Below are 19778 nucleotides of genomic sequence, written 5' to 3'. Positions count from 1 at the left end.
AAGTAGGGCAGTGCATATTCATTGTACAGGAGTGTCTATTTGTATAGTGACATTTTTGTTAAAGTTAGCTATGTTCTTTTCTCATATCTGCTCCCATTATCTTTTCTGGTGTTCCATCAAACAAGTCCCTCTTCCCTTCCCAGACAGCCCCCTTTTCACAGTCATCAACTCCCTGTGTTACAGTATTTGTCTTCCTCAGTCTGGCCTATATTGCGCAGTATGAGACTCTCTGGACCTATCCATTTCCTTGCGAATGACACGATTTCACTCTTCCTTATGACTGAACAACTACGCTGTATACACAGTGCCTATGCCTTATTCATTCATCCACCACGACGCCCAGGCTGATGCTATTACTTGCCCGTAGTGCCGCAGATGAGTGTTTGTAGTACATTGACTTAGACTCTTCTGAGTCGTCTCAGGAGCGCTGCAGCTAGAGCATAACCCTTTACATAGATGCCCTGATTCTTATTTTCTGCACCTGGCATTCTGTCTCTATCATCTTTCAATATTCCATGACGCTCTATAATATAATATCAGAAAGTGATTCTACTTTTACTTTGGTTTTTGAAGACCTTTCATATTGATTTCCACCGTGGCTACACTAGTTGATATTATCACTAAAGAGGCCCCAGACTTCCCTTCCTCTCCTTCATTCTCACCAGCATCTGCTTCTGTTTGTTTAATGCTAGCCATTCTAGCTGGCTGTGAGATGCATTTTCATTGCAATTTTGACCACATCTTCCCCTGGCTAAGGACTCTGAACGTATTCTGCATGTAATTTTATTATTATTATTATTATTATTATTATTATTATTATTATTATTATTTATACTTTTATCTTTTGAGAAGTGTCTGTTCATATCATTTGCCCATTGTTGATTGGATTGGTTTCTTGAGCATTTAATATTTTTCCTTCATTCTTTTAACATCCTAGATATTGACAACCTAAAGCTCAAAAGATGCTGGGTAGTCAAAGCAATCCTGAACAAAAAAACTAATGCTGGGGGAATCACAATACAAGATTCTAGGTATCACAGAGTGGCAGGAGGAAACACAACATCGTGTTGCCACAAAACCGTGTAATCAAAGGAGCTGAAGATTCAGGAATGAAACAGTGCAGCTGCATTTACAGCTACCTCGATAGGTACCCAAAGCACACACTGGAGAAAAGAGGGTCTTTGGCACACTGTGCTGGGAAAACTAGATTCTACGTGTGGGAGAATTAAACTGAATCTCTGTCTCTCACCCTGCCCAAAGATCAATTCAAAATGGATGAAAGCCCTTAAGATGAGACCCAAAAACCTGAAACTGTCCAAGGAAAACAGGAAAAACCTTCATGATACAGGAACTGGGAAGGATTCTCTGAAAAGAGCCCTAAGCCCACGGGAAATGACTTGCAAGAACTGACAGGCAAGATTGAATGAAATAAAAAAATGCTTCTCCACCACAAAGGAAGCAACAGAGCGAAGAGACCGTCTACAGAGCAGGGTGAAAAAACTAAGCTTAAGGCAGTTTATGAAAGTCATGAGAGATTCGAAGGGAGTGGAGCCAGCAGGATGGGGTTGGGGTAGAGAGTATCACACCACTAGGTGGCGCCTGTTTCTTCCGGGAATTTGCTCTCAGCCTGGAATCTCAGGAATTAAGGGGTAGCCCTGTAGTGAAGTCCATGCAAGTGACATAGATCATGAAGTCACTAGGTCCACGAGGCTGCCTAGACTATCACAGGTATGTATCACTGTATGCATGATAAAGTTGTATCAAGCTTGGTCCCAGGGAGTTGGCTGTCAAGGTGTGGGAAGGGAGTGGGGCTTTATCAGTCTTCCAGCTGGGTGGCCTTTAGGTGACACAGGTCCTCTGGCTCTTCCCTGGTGTGCAAACCCTGGTTCAGTGGCCACTGTAGGTCACCCCCATGGCAGAACATTTGTTTGCAATCAGTTCAATTCCTATGCCCCACGTGGATAAGAAGTAGGCGCACGCTGAAAATTCCATAGCACCTAAGCTTAGGTTAAGACGTGACCTTTTGGATTGTTAGGTCTTCGGTGTTTTAACTCCTGGAGTAATAATTTAGGACTCATTTTCCCTCATGACAATGTATTTTATCATAAAAATCACCCTTTGTCAAAGTCCTTCCTCTAGATTTGTCTATTTGCATTTAAGTCTGGTCCCTGTGGTCTGCAGTGAAGGTGCAAAATTTTGGTGACTGTGGGCTGTGGGTTCGAATTCCGTATCACTTTTGCAGGGGTGATCTCGGCTCAGTTTAACTTCCTCTCTCAACTGAAGGAAGCAATTTTTCCACTCACGGACTTCCTGGATTCAATGAGAGAATTTGTGCAGCAAGCACCTAAATGCCAGGGGGCGTCAGTGAGGGTAAATCCACAAGTGGAAAAACTGCCTTTTGGGGGTAACTCTGGGTCAATCAGCCAGAATCACTCTTCTCACTGTGACCTTGTATTCCAAATCTGGTCTCCTGCCTCTACCCGTTTTCACAAACGGCTTTAAAACAAAACAAAACAAAACCCAAAAGACAAAAATCAAACTGACAAAATACCCTGACCCACAGTGTGTTAAACCCCAAGAGGTCGGGCCGGAGTGAAAATCACCCAGAATGTGCATCCAGTTCCAGCCAGCTTCAGGGGGTGGAGCGCAGAGAAGCTGAGGAGGAGGAGCAGCAGCGGGCGGGGGCGCGGGCACGAGCAGACACAGGCGCGCCGCTGCCGCTGCCGCCGCCGTCGCCGCCCTCGGCTTCCCCCGCTGGAAACGTTGGTGATCAAGCGAGCTGTGCTGCCTCCAGCTCTGCGCCGCCCGCCGCCCCTCCCGTAGTCCCGCGGCTTTCGAGGGAGCGCTGCGGAGACTCGGGGCCGTCGGGGAAACCTGTGACCCCGCGCAGGAGCGGCGGGGCGGGGGACCGGGAGAAGATGGCGACGCCGGGAAGCGAACCCCAAGCTTTCGCGCCCGCCCTCTCGGTAACCGCCCTGCACCCGCATATCCACCAGCACCACCAGCACCACGGAAGCACGGGCAGCGCGGGCTTCAACCTGCCCTTGAACCGTGGTTTGGAGCGCGCGCTAGAGGAGGCAGCCAATTCTGGGGGCTTGAACCTGAGCGCCAGGAAGCTGAAGGAATTTCCCAGGACTGCAGCCCCGGGACATGACCTCTCGGACACGGTTCAGGCAGGTGAGACAGGGCCGGGGCTGCCCACGCGTGTGTGGGGCTGTCGCGCCTTTCCGCCGGGCCCGAGTGTGTTGCTCGATTGGCTCGCCAGAAGAGGGTTCTGCAATGTGCGCGCGCGGTGGTTGTAGCGGGCACGGTGGCCCGCTTGGCCCGGCGACCTGCGACCGTGGTGCAGGAGCGCAGGGATGCGCCCAGAAGCCGTGCCTGGCGCGCGGGAAGTGGGGGATCTCAGGCGACCGCGAGCGAGTCGGGAACACGAACCAGATCCTGGACCTCTACATGGAAACATTTTGCGTCCCGGTGGGTGGGAAAGCCCAGACAAAGGTGGCCGGCCCTCGGCCAACCCTGTCCTCTCCTCGTAGTGTCGCGGCCCCGACCACCGCGCCGCGCCGCGCGACCGTGGCTTGCTGCAGCCAGAGAGGCGGTGCCAGCCTTGGTTCTGCGCCTGTGCGAGCAAGAGGCTGGTGTCTGGCTCCCCACCCACACATTTTCCCTCCACCGGGGCTCCCCGATTCTCACTAACCCGGTCTTTGCGGGGGCCCTGGAGGGGAAGCGTGGCGTAGTAAATGAAAAGTAATTAAAGTGAGCCTGTTTGCCAGTGTGAGCCCGGCAAGTTGTAACCCGCACCAAAGAACAGCCGGCTTCTTCAAGTTGTGTCATGTGTTGACATATTTCGGAGATGTCTTCTTTTCCTTTAGTAGTCAAGAGTTGTGGGAGTGGATCCATAAACAGGAAGGAGGGTGGTGGAAGAGGGTTGGGGCCTTGGGAATCCGTGCAGATCTGACTTAGTTTCCGACCATCCGGTTCCGCTCTTTGCGGGACCGTTTGTACCCCGGCGAACACCTTGCATTTCCCGGGGCAGTGGGTGCCCCGTTTTTTTGAGCCACTGCTGTCGTTGCCTCTTCCGACGTGCATCAGGTCTCTTAGGGTTCTGAATTGCTTGACTTTCAGATCAGGGTCCTTCAGCTTCTTATAAAGGAAGATTAGGGGGCGGGGCAGGGGGGAGCCGGTTGTGGCTTTTGGAGGCCAGGTTTCTAGTTAAATTCCATAAACATTTATCAGGAGGCCAATTGAAAATTTAGATGGAGTTCCGAATTCATTGGAGGACAGAAGCACTCCTCTGGGGTCATTAAACGGTGATTTGGGTTTAAGGATTGTCAGGAATGGGTAAGCAGAGGGGAAATTCCAGAACAAAGTTTTCAACAGCTGGAGAGGCTCTTGATAGGGCCTCGTAGTTACAGCTTCTCAAGTAGAAGTTATTCTAAGAGTCGCCTAAATCAATAATCTTAAAAAGCACTCTACATTTTCCTTAACTCCTGCCACAGTTAGAATGGCTGTGTACTGCAGGAAGCCAGAATGACCAATGCTAACACGTTCGTGCAGTTCAGTAGCAGGCTTAGCGTTATTCCAACCCTTCAGGTTGGGTAAAGTTGGCATGCGTGACGTGCTGGCATTTCTTTGAGAATTACCATTGCTTTGAAAGTAGTGGAGGGGAGGCGTCCATCTGTCAGTTCCCACCTCCGTGAGTGGTCACTGCTTACAAAGGGGTCCTATCTGTTCTCTCTGCAGGCGTTAGGAGTGTTACATATATTTAATGCTCCTAAGATCCTTAATAGTCAACAGTAGGAGGCCTCGTGCTAATTCTTCACCCTAAAACAGTGTTATTTGGGGGCAGCAGAGGCAAAAGAATGTCAGTTACGTTTGTGGGCACTTAAGGCAATACCATAAAGAGAGAGAGAGGAAAACAAAAAACAAAAAACGGTAGCCAGAGTCAATTGTTTTATGTAAAATTGACCTGAGTCACACATGTGAGTACTCCTCTCTCCAGGCAGGCTTTGGCTGGACATGGGGGCTTTGCCTGTGAGCCTAGCAGTTGGAGGCCAGACTGGGTTACAGGTTGAGGTGGCCCTGACTCATTCCTCATGCCTGCACACCCCCACGTCCCCCAAAGAGTATATTAAATTAAGCCTGTTCTTTACGTGTGAAAGCAACAAAGCAAAATAGAGACAGTGGGTGGTGTTGACATTTCCTGCACAGAAGGAGTTGAGGGAGTTGATGAGCCTTCGGTAATAGAAATCCCATGCAGATGGTGGTTCCTCCCGGGCTCAGGCATCTAAGGATGGATAGGAAGATCCTTAAGACCTTTTCATAAAATTTCCTGGGTAGTGGGAGAGCCTTCTCTCTCAGTTAAATTATGTGTTGTTGTGTCTTGTAAAATTTAGTTTTTCCAGCAGCCACCTCTACAGACAGCACCACACTCTTGGGCCACACAGCCCAACTGAACAGAGATGTAAGGTCAGAGATGAGAGGCCCTGAACTGCTCAGTAGAGGATGGTCACCTGAATGCGAACACTTCACCTGTACAGAAACCAAAACCAAAACAAAGACCTTCTTAATTTCACTTTTAGGCTGTCATTTCCCCGAATTTCAATCAAAACAGGATGTCTTGTGCAAGGCATCTGTAAGTAGGCTTAGTGGGAAGTAGCCGGGGACAGGCACAGGTTTTACATCCTAGACTGGATTAGAACTGATGTGGACATGGTACCTACTTGGCTAACTATGAAAGTACTCTGTATCAGGAGCACAGTCAGAATGTCATTTCCAGGTAGAGGGAAGCCAGGGTATGTGCTCAGAATCATACCCTTACTGAGACTTGGACCAGCGACCTGAATCGTGAAGGCTTCTCTCTAGTGTTTGTGTTCTGACTGTCTCCTGTTGGGCTGAGGGTAACCGTGGAGAGGGGTAGAACTTGGGAGGCTTCTGGAAGGTTCATTCCATAGACCTTCATCCCTTCACCTTTCCCATGAAATTTCCACTCTGGTTTGAGGAAGGGATGGGAGATAAACAAAGCAAAACGCAATTAAACAAAACAAAACAAAATAAAACGAAACCGTTTATCTTGTAAGATGAGTAAGAGGGTTTTTTTGGCTACATGCAGTATGTTTGTTTTCCAAACACAGGGGCTGATTCTCATGGACTTGAGGTTGCTCATAACAAGAGCACACAATGCCCATCCTAAGTCTAAACGCGGAAGCACGACACTGGGTCTGATGAGAAGAAATGTATGAAGTTGTGTCAGCGGAGCACCCCATCCCCTCTAGCATCGATTTATCACATAGCATCAGCTCAGAAGGAGGAGTTCAAGGGGTGTTTGTATGGCTGGATAAAGAGGATTCCAAAGAAAAGACGTCTGAGAGCAGCTACCTGCATGAGGCTCTAGAAAATAAATGAAATCTGTACACGGGACTTTGGAAATTAATACTGTTTAGCCAGGCCTGTTGGCACGGGCCTGTAATCCCAGCACTTGAGGGGCACAGGAAGGTTAGGAGTTTAGGATCATCAGTCTATATACGTGGTGAGTTTGAAGTTGGCCAGAGCTACAGGAGATCATGCCTGAATTAAAAAAGGTCGGTCTTGTGATTGAGTGGTGGAGCCTGCCATTATCAGTGTTTTACCAAGACTAAATGGGGAGTGGGAGGCTGGTCTAACCATTTGGCACAAGAACTCATTGAGGCTGGACCATATGGAGCCAGCCTGTGATCCCAGCTACTTGGGACAGAGAGTGGCGGCCACACTTTCAAGGCCTCCTTGAGTTCAAGGCCAGTCTGGAATCTCAGCATGAGCTTGTCTCAAAACTGAAAGTGAAAAGAGGGTTTGGGCTAATCACAAAGTGGTAGAGGACTGTGAGCTTGTGTGAAACTTGGTGGAGAGGCCCAGGGCTTGAACATGCTAAGCAAGTGCTCTACTGATGTGCTGTCCCCACCCGCTGCTCGCTCCAGGAAGTAAAACTGCAGAGCTTAAGACATGAAAAGCAAAGTAGAGGGCTCAGGAAGCCACCGGAGCCCCTTGAGACCAGACAAGTGAGTGTCCAGGCAGCACCAGGCACTGTCGGGAGCCTTCAGAGGCATCCTGCAGCAGAAGGAGGATGCCTGTCAGGGCTTGCAGGGTTGATGTGGGTAGAATTGACCACGAAGCATTTTCTGGTTGGAAAGATGAATCCAGGATGCGGAGGGGAGAACCTGTCATTAAAGGAGAGGTTTATTTAGGCCCATCCCCTGCTCACATCCTTTTGCCAGATTCCTACCTTTCAGCAGGTGACAGAGCCCCTCTCACCTCACTCCAGTTTTACTGGGTGACAGAGCCCAGAGCTTTTATGATCATTGTTTGAGGCCTCTGGGATTTGTCAGTGGGTGGGACTGTCATTCTGCCTGCCTGACCTTACCTCTCTTCAGTGTCTGCGGATGATTCAAGACCCGGGGGGCAGGCTTATCTGCAGCAGGCTGACTTCCTCTACCCATCCCCCCCACATAGCTGCGAGTCCTTGGATATGAGCGTATTTTAGCCATCGGAATCCACACAGAACTTCATAATGAAGCATTTTTCAGTTGAATTATAGTGAAGTATTTGAATCCACTCCTCACCCCCACCACTCCTGAGGGTTTCCTCTGTGTAGTCCTGGCATCGTGGAACTCATTCTGTAGACCAGGCTGGACTTGAACTCAGTTCTGCCCACCTCTGCCTCCTTTCTGAGTTCTGGGATCAAACGCATATGCTACCAGGCCCTGTCATAGGTGTTTTCTTAAAACTTGTATTCTTTTCTTTCACAACGCTGGTCAGTGGTGATGCCTTTAATTCCGGCACCAGGGAGGCAGAGGTTCTGCCTCTGTTGTGAGTTCAAGGCCAGCCTTGTCTATAAGTGAGCGTTCCAGGAAAGCCAGGGCTACAGAGAAAAATCCTATCTCAAAAACAAACAAACAAACAAACAAACAAACAAACAAAAAAAAAACAACAAAAAAAACCCCACCAAAAACCCAACTAACCAACTAAACAAAAAAAACCTTGTGTTCATTCATGGAAATGCCTAGTTATAAATTGTTTTTATGCTATTGAATTAATTTGTTGGGTCACTTAAAAATTACTTATTTTTACTGGTTTTTAGAGAATTTTACACACGAATATAATGTATTTAGATCATGTTCACCTCACTTTCTCCTTTGCTCTGCCTCTTTGCCTGAACCCTTTCTTCCCAGTGAAATGCTTTCTCTCTTTTCTAGTCCATGACTTTTTAAACCTGAATTTAAGTAAGGTTGACCAGTTGGCGCTGTAGCCACCGTTAAGTTCCCCCTGCTCTGTTAAATACACCGCTGTGCTCAGGTAGTCATTCTAACATGCTTGGTCACTGTGCGTCGTGGAGCTACTCATCCACTCAGGCCACTGTCTCCCTTCTTATTCATATTTTCTTCTGCTGCTGATTAATTTCTTCCTTGTCAAGGCACAGAGGGCTTCAGCTCTTAAAGCTGTTAAAGTACTATGGTTCAGTACACACGGGGGCGGGGCTGGGGGAATCTGAATCACATCCAGCTGTGCTCCTGCCAAAGGTGCACATCAGCTTGTGTGTTCTACTGCTCTATTGAAAAGCATGCATAGGCAATGCTTCTAAAACAGTCACATATGAGGATGGACCAGGAAGCCAGTTCCTCATCGAAGAGCAGCCCAAAGCTGTTCATCATTGTCTTTGAAGGAATCTGTTAGGGATTTTGTGAGTCCTAGTAACACTGTATTTAATTTTGGCTAGTTCTTGTTAGGCCAAAATCTGCCTCCCATCCAACCATTAGACAGTTTTTATTTCAAGTGTTAACTAAAAATTTTCCTGAGTTGCCGAAGCAAGGCGAACTTTTCTACCCCATCGTGCTCTCAGGATTTAAAGGCTGGATAGGCACCTCGCAGGCTTCGTGTCTTTTCCTTGCTGAGGCTTCTCTGCCGCTGGATTCATCTTCATCATGACTTTATTAAACCTCAATTTATTAAATTTATTAAACCCAAGTTTCCCCCCTTTCAAGGATGCTTTTGAATCCTGCTGTCCTATTTTCCAGCTCTAGCAAGAGTCTTATGTAAAATCCTTGAATAGGCTGAACAGTGTTTACTTCCCGTTCCTCTCTCTGTTGTCACCCTCCCAGCCCCTCTAATGTGCCTCTGTCAAGATTCTGTGAAGTACATGGTAGAAGTGGTTATGAATACGTCGTGGTTTAAAAAGGAATGGTCCCCATAGATTCACGTGTTTGAAGCTTGGCCACAGGGATGGTACTGTTAGGAGTTGTGGCCTTATTGAAGGAGGTGTGGTCTGTTAAAGGAAGTGCGTCACTGTGGAGGTGTGGTCTGTTAAAGGAAGTGCGTCACTGTGGAGGTGTGGTCTGTTAAAGGAAGTGTGTCACTGTGGAGGTGGGGCTTTGAGGATTCAATTTATTCCTCAAGCTCTGCCCAGTATGGAAACACAGTCCCCTTCCACTGCCTGTGAATCAAGATGTAGATCTCTCAGCTCCTTTTCCAGCACCATGTCTGCCTGGATGCTGCCATGCTTCCTGACGTGATGATAACGGACTGAACCTCTGAACCCTAGGCCAGCCCCAATTAAATGTTTGCCTTTATAAGAGTTGGCGTGGTCATGGTGTCTCTTCACAGCAATGAAACCCTAACTAAGACAGAGTCTACCAGTCAAGATACAACACTGTGTTGTTTACACTTTTGACTTAGCCCTTTGGAAAAATGTATTTAGTTTGAGAGAGAGATTGGCCTTGGTTAGGTAGTTTGCAATTCATGAACCCTCTCCGATCATGTCAGTTGGGATTACAGTGGGTTGGTGTTAAAATGCAGTGGTGAAGTCATAAAAGTTATTATAGATACAAAAGTTTTATAGCCAACTGGTCTTACGCACCTGTTATCAGGGGATCAGGGCCAACCTGGGTTCCAGAATGAGGCCTTGTCTGCAGAACACAAGGACAAGAAACATTTAAGCCTGTAAGTTGTACAACCTAACTATATTTCCATAGCTTGAGTATTTAGCGAGATAGCACAGCTCATGGGAAGCCTAGCTTCTGTCAGTGGCTACTGTTGTGTTGCATGAGAACTGCGTATGTGTGTGTGTGTGCACCTGAGTGCATGCATTCATAATTGAGTGCATCTACATGTAGAGACCAGAGGATGCTGCTGCTGAGTTTTCTTCTGTAGCTCTTCACCTTTTGAGACAGGGTCTCTCACTGAGCTCACTGACCAGCGAGTGGAGGGATTTGCCCGTTTGCAACTCTCACCCCTATCTTACTGCTCCAGGCTTTTAAGTAGGAATTGGGGATTGAGCTCAGGTCTCATGCATGACAGCCATTTTACTGACTGGACCATCTCCCCAGCAGCAAAGTTTCTTTTAGTGACAGAACTTTGCTGTGATTAAAAAAAATTATTATTATTATGACCAATGAGAATTGTTTAACAAAATAAAAACAAACAAACCAAAACACTACAAGAAAAGAATTCCAATGAGACTTGCTTTAGAAAAGCTCCATCTATCAGAGTGGACTGAAGCATGAAGCATACTGGCGTTGTTCTTCCTCTTAATTTGAGATTCTAGGGGCCTTTTTCTGTACACTGTCCTAAGGAACAATGCATTTGGAAATCACACAGCAACTGACCAGAAAGTGCGCTTTCCTACATGAACAGAAGAAAGCCGGCACTTGTGAGAACTGGACTGCTTTTGCATGCTCCAGGATCTGAAGGGAAGTGTGCTTTAATTTATAGAATATTTTTATGCATATTAGTTTTTTTGCCTGAATATAAGCATGTGTACCATGTGTGTGCCTGTCAGAAAGAAGGGCTTGGATGCCCTAGAACTGTAGTTAGAGATGGCTGTGAGGTGTCACGGGGATTCTCAGATGTGGATCTGGGTCCTCTGCAAGAGCGAGTGTCCTTAGCTACTGAACTGGAAGATGTATTTTTGATCAGAGTTCTGTGTATTAAGTTTGCTTCAGCTGTAGGCTCCTCTGCTGGCTAAATAAGGAAGGTATAAACCTGGGTGCAGGAAAAGACAAAAAACAAAACAAAGCAAAACAATCAGAACAACAATGTTGATTTTCTTTCTTTTTTTTTTTTTTTCCCGGAGCTGGGGACCGAACCCAGGGCCTTGCGCTTCCTAGGTAAGCACTCTACCACTGAGCTAAATCCCCAGCCCCTAACAATGTTGATTTTCATAGCAGAAATTTTTTCCTTCCTTCATCCTCCCTCCCTCCCTCCCTCCCTCCCTCCCTCCCTCCCTCCCTCCCTCCCTCCCTCCCTTCCTTCGTTTTTTTTTTCTCAAGACAGGGTCTCCTTATGTAGCTTGGGCGAGCCTCAATCTCTCTATAGCCTTGAACTTGTTTTGTAGTCCAAACTGGCCTTTCAATTGCGATTCCCTGGCTTTTTCCCAATGTCAGGATTTTTCTTCCTTAATCAGAAATTAATTGCTTTGTATCAATATGATTTTGGCATAGACAAGTGAGCGTGAAGGACTTGAGACCAACACACTGCACTTAGGTAGTTGGAAGTAGGTAATGGGTCCTAGGATCTTGAGGCTGCCATTCCTCCCAGGTTTCCCTTGCTCCCTCTGCTCTCTGGGCCTTAAAGAGAGCATGAGATGAACGGGGTGTGAGCCTGTCGGCAGAGCGCTGAAGTGGTCTCAGCATGCTCTCCTGAGCCTCCTTTTCTATTCTCCAACTTTCCTCATGGCCATGCTTTTGACAGCAGACCCCATGGGCGCTGTACATGGGTCATGGGCATCACCGATACTCTCCTGTATTTCGGTCTTTATGTGGTGTGGTGTGTGTCAGTATTCCTGACCTGGTACAGAAGTTTAGCATAGACTTAACACACTTGATCTCTGCAGACCACTGACTGAATGTCTTATCAATGGACGGCCTGCCTTGCCTCCTCTACACTGTTTTCATTTTGCTTTTCCACATCTTTGCTCACATGTTCCCACTCTTCATTGGCCTACGGAATTCTGCATGTCCAATTCATATTCCATGCAGCCACTGGCCTGCCCCAAGCAAGCTGCCTCCCTGCCAGCCTCTTTAGCATCGCAGCATCGAATCATGTGTCGATCCGAGGTGTGTTAGCATCATTTCCTCATGCATTTTTGTATTTCATTATTTTTTTCCCTTTGTGTATATTAGCCTTCCCTCACAGTGACTCTGCTTCCGTGGTTTTTGTTAACCTGTGGTCAGCTGCTGTCCAAAAATGTTAAATGGAAAATTCCAGAAATAAACAAGTCATAAGTTTTAAGTTGTGTGCTGTTCTGAGTGGCATGGTTAATTCAAACTCGCATTCCCCTCCATCCTGTGTCATCCCTCTGCCTAATGTATTTATGTTCTAAACCCGCCAACCACTTAGTCGTCTTCCTGGTAATCTGGTGAACTGATACAGTGTGGCATCAGTGTGGGGGTATGTCATAGTGTGACTCACCACCAGCAGCTCTTTATGGCCCGTCTCTCTTTGTCCTATCATCTGGGCATTGTGTCTTCTATCAACATGAGAAGGGTGAGTACAGTGCAGTAGGATATTACGTCTGTGTGCACATGCGTGTGTGCGTGTGTTGGAGACAAGCATTGCCTGAAGAGATGAGGCTGGGAAGATGGTTCTGTTGTCTTCATTTCTAGATATTACTGTTTGAAAAAACTGGGTAGAACGGTGTTCTTAATCCCAGCTCTGGAGAAGCAGAGACAATTGGATCCATGAGGTATCTCTCACCAGCTGGACTTGCCTATTTGATGAGTTCAGGCCACAGAGATCTTGTAAAGAAAGTGTGTGTTTGGGGGTGGCACAGAACAGTACCTCAGATTGTCCTCTGACCCCAAATATGTAAGCACACAGATGTGCATGTACATCCCACAAAAGACCACATTTATAACAGTATTTTTATCATTTTTATAATTATTCATATTTTTAATGACGGGTATTTGTGTGGGTCTGTGTATGGGTAAGTGCATGTGAGTGCAAGCACTGAAGTAGGCCAGAGGTGACATTGTTACAAGAGATTATTCCCCTGAGGTGGGGGCTGGGAACTAAACAGTAGCAAATTCTCTTTAACTATGGAGTCATCTCCCTAACTCCTAATAGTTACTGGGTTTTAGGTCCCACTATGCTTCATTTGGAAGTTACGCCTTAGCATAGGCAAGCATAGACAGGAAGAAGCATTCTGTATACAGAGTTGAGTACTAGTTATGGTCTCAACGACCCACCAGGGACCTAGGACTGTTTCCATCGTAGACAAAAGGGGAAGTGCTCCGCTCTCTCCAGGTTTAAGTTTCTTCCTCCTTGACGGGCTCGTGAGAGTGGCTAGACAGGGACTTTCCTGATGAATGTGTGTGTGTGTGTGTGTGTGTGTGTGTGTGTGTGTACTCGTTTGTGCGTGCCTTACAGGTCTAGCACCAGATTAGTTCGATAAGCTTGATTATCTGACTTCTCTTTTTTGCCTGGAGACTCTGACCTTTCACCTGTTGTCTTGGATCTACCATGAGGTTGTCCCATACCTGTGCATTGTTAGTTAATCTGCTGTCTTTTTCTCAGCCAGCTTTATATGACATAAGGAATTCTGGAGGAGGTGGACAAAAATCCCACCAAACCAAATAGCAGATAAAAAACTGGTAAATGAGATACGGTGTGGTGATCCATGGCTTTAAGTTCAGCACTCAGGAGACTGCGGCAGGAGTTGGAGCCTAGCTTGGGCGACATTGCACGTTTCAGGCCAGCCCAAGCTATGTATAATGAGACCCTTTAGCTAACAAGAAATCAGACAGCAAATGCTTATCTAGCTTTGGGGAAAAGGGAACTGTTATTCATACAGTGTTGGTGGGAATGTAAATTAGTGTAGCCATTATGGAAATTTTTGTGGAGGGTCCTCAAGAAACAAGGAGGCTGGGGGTTGGGGATGGCTCAGTGGTTAAGAGCACTTACTGCTCTTGCAGAGGACCTGGTCCCAGCATTCCCTGGGTTCACTGGGTTAGTGGTTCACTAACGTCTGTAATTTCAGTTCCAGGGTATCCAACTCCTTTTCTGACCTCTGCAGGCTTCTGCATGCACGTGGGTACATGTATGCACATGCAGGCATAGCCATATTCACATGAAGTATATAAAGATAATATTAAGACAATCCCTAAATAAACCCATGAAATGGGACTAGCATGGGTATGGCTGTACCACTCTTGATTTGTACTTCAGGGAGTTCACATCCATGTACAGCAGAGACACCTGCACGCCCGTGTTTACTGCGGTGCTGTTTGTGATAGCCAAGGTATGCATCAGCTTAGATGTCTGTCAATAAAACGTGACGGATACACATAATGGTGGCATTCTCAGCCACCAGAAGGAACAAGATGTCATCTGCAGGAAAATGGATGGAACTGAGATCATGGTAAGCAAAATGAATCAGGCTCAAAAGATGATATTGCTTATTTTCCTCTCATACCCAGAATCTAGACTTTTAAAAAGAGGACTTGAAAATAGAGGTGGGGGGAGGGGGTCACATAGTGAGGGCCGAGGACCAGCAGCAGGGGCTAATGGAGGCTTGAGTAAGAAAAAGCACGTGGTGTACATGTGTGATAATGCGAAGGTGTTCATTGTTTTGTATAGTGAATATAGACTAATAGAAGGAATGAGCAAAGAGAAACTAGTCAGTTTGTGGTGTGTGTGTGTGTGTGTGTGTGCATACATGCCACAGGGTATCTTCAATCTGACTTTTTTTAAAAATTCATTAAAATCTTATTTTTTTAATTTAAAAATTTCTTGTTTTTATAAGTGTTTTGTCCTCATGGGTGTCTGGGCTACATATGAGGGCCTGTTTAAAAGAGGGCATCAGATTTAGATTCACTGGGATTGGAATTACAGATGTTTGTGAGCTGCCTTGTGGGTACTGGGAGTCAAACTCCGGTCTACTGTGAAAACAAAGTGTTCTTCACTGCTGGGCCATCTCCCTCCAGCCCTAAAACTTTATTATATAAAGAACGTGCAAATAAAAAGCATCACAGCCTAGCTTATTTTTCACCCTCACTGAGTGTGTAGCCGTGGTTAGGTTGCAGCGAGCTTCAGTGGTCTGCCTTCCCCGGTGGGAGCAGTGCAGCAGCAAGCTGTGTTCCTCTGCTCTTAGTTGGGTGCTCAGGACTAAAACTCAGGTCCTTATGCTTGCCCAGTAGGTAGTTTATCAGTTGAACCCTTCCCCCCCAGCCCTAATCAACATTTTTGGGTACCTATTATATATATGGAGAAGTGGGTTTTTATATTAATTTTTAAAATATCTTATTTTATATTTATGTAAAAATAGAGATGTAGTTTTATCTACTTCATAGACTGGTGAAGATTGCAGAAGTAATGTGTCTGAAAGTACGTTACACGTTTAAGTGTTCTCATTAACAGTTCTGATTAAAGACTTTAAGCCCTTAGCTAGAGGGGCTGTCATCAGGAGAGTTCAGTGGTTAAAACGGACTCTCTTCAGTTTCTAAGACTTGAGTCCAGTCTAAAACTAAAAACTTAAAACCTCGTCTCCTTGGCCAGACGAATCCTGACCACCTCTTTCTTTCCCTGGGAAATGGGCCTCATGATACCTAGTAGAGTTGTGGCGATGGTGGCAGTTCTCCAGCCTGGTGGTGCCAGATACTGCTTCTACATGTGTTCTTTGTTTAATGCTTGCCAGGTGTTGTGCTTGAAGCACAGGCGGGGCTTAGTCAGCCTGGGCCACACCTTCCTGTTGTCTTCGGAAACGAGGGAGTGGGGAAACCTAGAACTTGTTCTTTCATATTCCTTTGTTATTAATGTTGAGGACAGTGAGACGTATGTTGGAATATGTCGGCCACAGTCACATGACAAGAATGGCGGGTGCCTGAGTCTGGGTACCCTCTCGTTGTCCTGTGTTGAAGAACAGTCACTGCAGAGTCAGGAGGCCACCCTAGGTGGAGAGGAGGTTTCGGTCACTCTGTGAAGGTCTCAGATCATGCTGTGCTAGACCAACCTTGTGGCAGCCTCCAGCACCATCAGAAAATGCCCAGAAACCTTTAATGACATCTGGTCCAAAGCTGGAGCGAATGACATAGACCAGCAGTAGTTCTGGATTAAGCGTGTTAGTTCAGGATTTTACTGCCTGTGGTTTGGGGGACTGGATTCCAAGCACTTAACAGCCTTGTTGGGCAGCCCTGGTTTTCAGACTGTAGGCTTCAAAGCTTTTTTTTTTTTTTTTTTCTTTTTGGTACCTTGGTAATTTGGGATTTGCTCTTCCAGTGAAAACAATTGATTTTAGTTCCCTTGCCAACCCAGGAAGACCCATTAAATCCCAGCAGATGCCGGCCTTCATGTTCATGGTTAATTCTTTCTTCTCCTCATTTCTTGTGTATATGGCTGTATGGATGTGTGCGTGCACATGCCTGTTCATGTGTGTGTACGTGTGTGCAAGCCGGTGTGCAGGACAGATGTCAGCCTTGAGTGTGCTTCCTCAAGGACCTGTTCACCATCTTCCTGGTCTCTTTTTGTTCTGGGGGTCACTGATTTAGGCTAGACTAGGTTGCCAGCAAACCCCAACTTTCCCCCTGTCCCCACCTTCCCCAACACTGGGGTTACAGACTGGCACCTGGCCTTTCATGTGGTTCTGAGGATTGAACTCTGCTCCCCAGGCTTGGGGGACGTTTATCTTACTAACTCGTTATTTCTCCTGAGACAGCCACAGTTGGAAGGGATACCCGGAGTTTTGTGACGTGGCTATCAACCCGGAAAGCAGGTTTGTGCGTCTGGAAGGTCATTCTTTTCCTCTAGCCATACCCAGCACGTGCTAGAGAGTCTCCGTCTCCACTCCATCCAGGCTCCTTGGTCAGTGGGCCTATGCTGGGTATCTTTCCACACTGGTGTGGGCAGCTGAGCCCACCACAGTCAGGGGTGCCTGGAGTTGTCTCTGACACTCAGAGAGAGGCTGCCAGGCAGGAGTGCTGGATGTATATATTTCCCTACTCATTCATTCATTCATTCATTCATTCATTCATTCACTCATTCATCGTAATGCGGATCTCACTAATCTGCACAGAGTGTCTTTGAACTCACTGTACTCTAGGTGTGAGGACTGCAGTCATGAGCTACTGTGCTTGCTTCCTTCGTTCTCATATTTGATATCTTACAAATTAAAAATGTTAGAGCTGGAGGGAAGTTATTCAGTGTCTTTAATGGAGAGATTTGTAAATTTGTTAAAAACAAAAACGCTGGCCCGGGTATGTTGGTACACTTTTAATTCCAGCCCTCAGAAGGCAGAGCCAGGCCGATCTCTGAGTTCAAGATCAGCTTGGTCTACAAAGAGAGTTCCAGGACAGCCATGCTACACAGAAAATCCTGTCTTGAAAAACAAACACCAAACCAAACCAAACCAAACCAAAATAAAACAAAAAATAAACAAGAAAGAATACAAAAGAAAAAAAAACAAAACAAAACAAAACCAAAAAGCCCTTTCCTGCTTGGGTCCTCTGTAGATTCACAAGGGTACACACACACTCAGCAGGTAGGCCATGCGGTGTCCCCTAGAAGCACAAGTGACTCGTTTTTCACCATTCAGGTTAGAAAGTGCCAGCCTGTCCTTGGCACAGTTCCAGAGAGCTCAAGCCGCTAAGACTTCATCTCCAAAGGACATAGCACTTCATTCCCTGTGCCTCGGTTTCCTCAGTGTAAAAGGAGCACGGTGATCCATCTCTGGGTTCTTGTGAAGAGTCAGTGGTTGTTTGCGTCTGTCGTGTAGATCCACAGTAGGCACACAATTGGCCATTATGAGGTATCTGCAGAGAAGATACCCACTCTTACGAGACACAGAAAGATTTGCTTCTGAGAAATATTGTGACATTAACAAAGTACTCTTAATATTGGGTGTGTGAGCTGACAGTATGTGGAGTGGTGTTTCTGTTCTGACAGATTTGGGAAGGTGGAAGTAGGGGCCATTAGTCCACATCTGGGCGAGATGTCTTTCTTGGTTTACCCTGCTGGTCTGGGACAGTCAGAACCATGTTTTATGGACTTTTGTGGGTCTCCCGTCCAGTCCTCAGCTTGGCGGGGGATCTTTGGTGTGATCTGACAAAGGTATCCTGAGGGGAATGAGTTTGGGTAGTAGAGGTGGTAAGAGCGAGCCTTTGCTCGTTGTTCTGCGCATGTTGGGGCTGCATTCTTGAGCCATACCGAGCATCAAGGAGCAGGATGCTGTGTTCAGGTTCAGCTCTTCAGCCTGGGGAATTGAAGTTGGGGCAAGAATAGTAGAGTGTGGGAGCACTTGGCTGACCTCAAACCTGTCTCTTCTGTTTTGCCTTTGTTGCCATTTAATTACCCCCTAGATGTCTCATAAACCCTCCCCCCCCCACCAAGATTTTGTTAAGGCAAGGGGACATTTTGTATTAAGCAGTGTCACTGTGCTTCCAGGCTTTTTAGCGTGGTTCCCACTTGGCTCCCAGGTCACCCAACATCTTTCTGTGAAGGGAACTCAGGTGGTCCAAGTATACTTTGAACAAGAAAAGGTGGTGACTACTTGGAGCTCAGCTCTTGAAGAAGCTGCAGAGCATCCTGTGCCTCAGCATCACTGGAGGAAAAGATGGGAGGGAGGAGACTCTCACCTAGGTACTGTGACAGACGAGCCTTTGGGGAGGAGAGATGCTGGGGTCCATCCCAGACTACGGTTCTTAACCCACACGACTTCCCACACCAATCTGAAGCAGTGTGTAGAGTACAAGCTGTGAAGAATCCAGCCAGAGCCTTCCCTGTGTGCTGTCAACTCTTTTTGTAAGAAATGCGTTCTAAAGAAGTAAAAGTTCTAAAGGAAGTTTAAAAATAAAGACGTATTAAAAACTTCCAACTGTAATGACTTGAAACAGCCATTTAATAAAGAAGGAAAGAATAACAATGTAGATGTACATTTATTATTTGCTTGGACATAAATGTTTCCTATCACACTATATAATCTGTAACTTCTTTGATCCTTTCATTGACATCGGACTAGACTTTCATCTCTAATGAGGAATGAGTAAGTATCATTTTGGTCAGAGACCAAGAAGTTGAGGACCCAGAACATTGCAAGAGACAAGTGCCTATTTTCTGAAAGTTGCCTGCCTGCCTTCCTCTTTCCCTCCCTCCCTCCCTTCCTCCCTTTCTTTCTGAGACAGAGATCCACCTGCTTCTGTTAGAATTAAAGGCACGTGCCATCACAACCTGGAAAAAAGCTTTCAGATAACAAGAATTGTTGATTTGATTTATTAAAATGGGTGTCTTATTTAGTGCATTGCTTGGTTGCATTTAAAATCTCTTTGAGTGTGGAGCCAGGCCTGGTAAAGTAGATCTTCAGTCTCAGCCATTATAGGGAGGTCGAGACACGGGGATTGCTAATTCGTGGCTAGCCTTTGCCATAGACCCAGTTCAGAGCCAACTTGGTCTAGTTAGGAAGACCCTGTCTCAAAATAGGAAGTAGTGAAAAGGGTTGACGATGTAGCTCAGTGTTATCTCCTAGTACATGTGACTCAGTCCATAGGACTGCCCCAAGACAAAAGACAACTTTGTGAGCCAGAGGGTACCGTGAGCTCCGTGGTAGAGCGAGAGCATGCATGAGCCTGTGAGGTTTGGTTCCCAGCGCTGCAAAAACCCTGACATTTTGTTGCTTTGCAATGAAGACATTGTTCTCTTTTTGCATAGCTCCCTCAGAGGAGTGGATGGTAATCTCAACATGCAGTTTAAAGTCGGAGTGTGTGTGTGTTTAGAAAGCCTAGATATATCCAAATTTCCGTTTCAGCTGCGGTTCAGACAATGCC

The 19778-nt window shown here is 46.4% G+C and overlaps 1 protein-coding gene across 14 annotated transcripts in view; it reads left to right on the top strand.

Annotated features, from left to right (window-relative positions):
- Positions 1 to 2698: 2698 nt before the first annotated feature.
- Positions 2699 to 19778, top strand: part of Lrch1 (leucine rich repeats and calponin homology domain containing 1) — a 204739-nt gene continuing 187659 nt past the window's right edge. For 13 of the 14 annotated variants that reach the window (XM_087586448.1, XM_087586443.1, XM_087586442.1 and 10 more), the window contains exon 1: positions 2699 to 3177. Coding sequence is in view for 9 of the 14 variants with exons in the window: in XM_087586443.1 (XP_087442569.1) it covers positions 2919 to 3177 (259 nt within the window). In the remaining 5 variants the exon portion in view is untranslated. 14 annotated transcript variants of the gene reach the window in all.

The sequence above is a fragment of the Rattus norvegicus genome, chromosome 15 (assembly GCF_021556685.1).
Source record: "Rattus norvegicus strain SHRSP/BbbUtx chromosome 15, alternate assembly SHRSP_T2T, whole genome shotgun sequence".
In the NCBI taxonomy this organism is placed as follows: Eukaryota; Metazoa; Chordata; class Mammalia; order Rodentia; family Muridae; genus Rattus; species Rattus norvegicus.
This window is presented reverse-complemented; position numbering and strand designations above follow the sequence as displayed.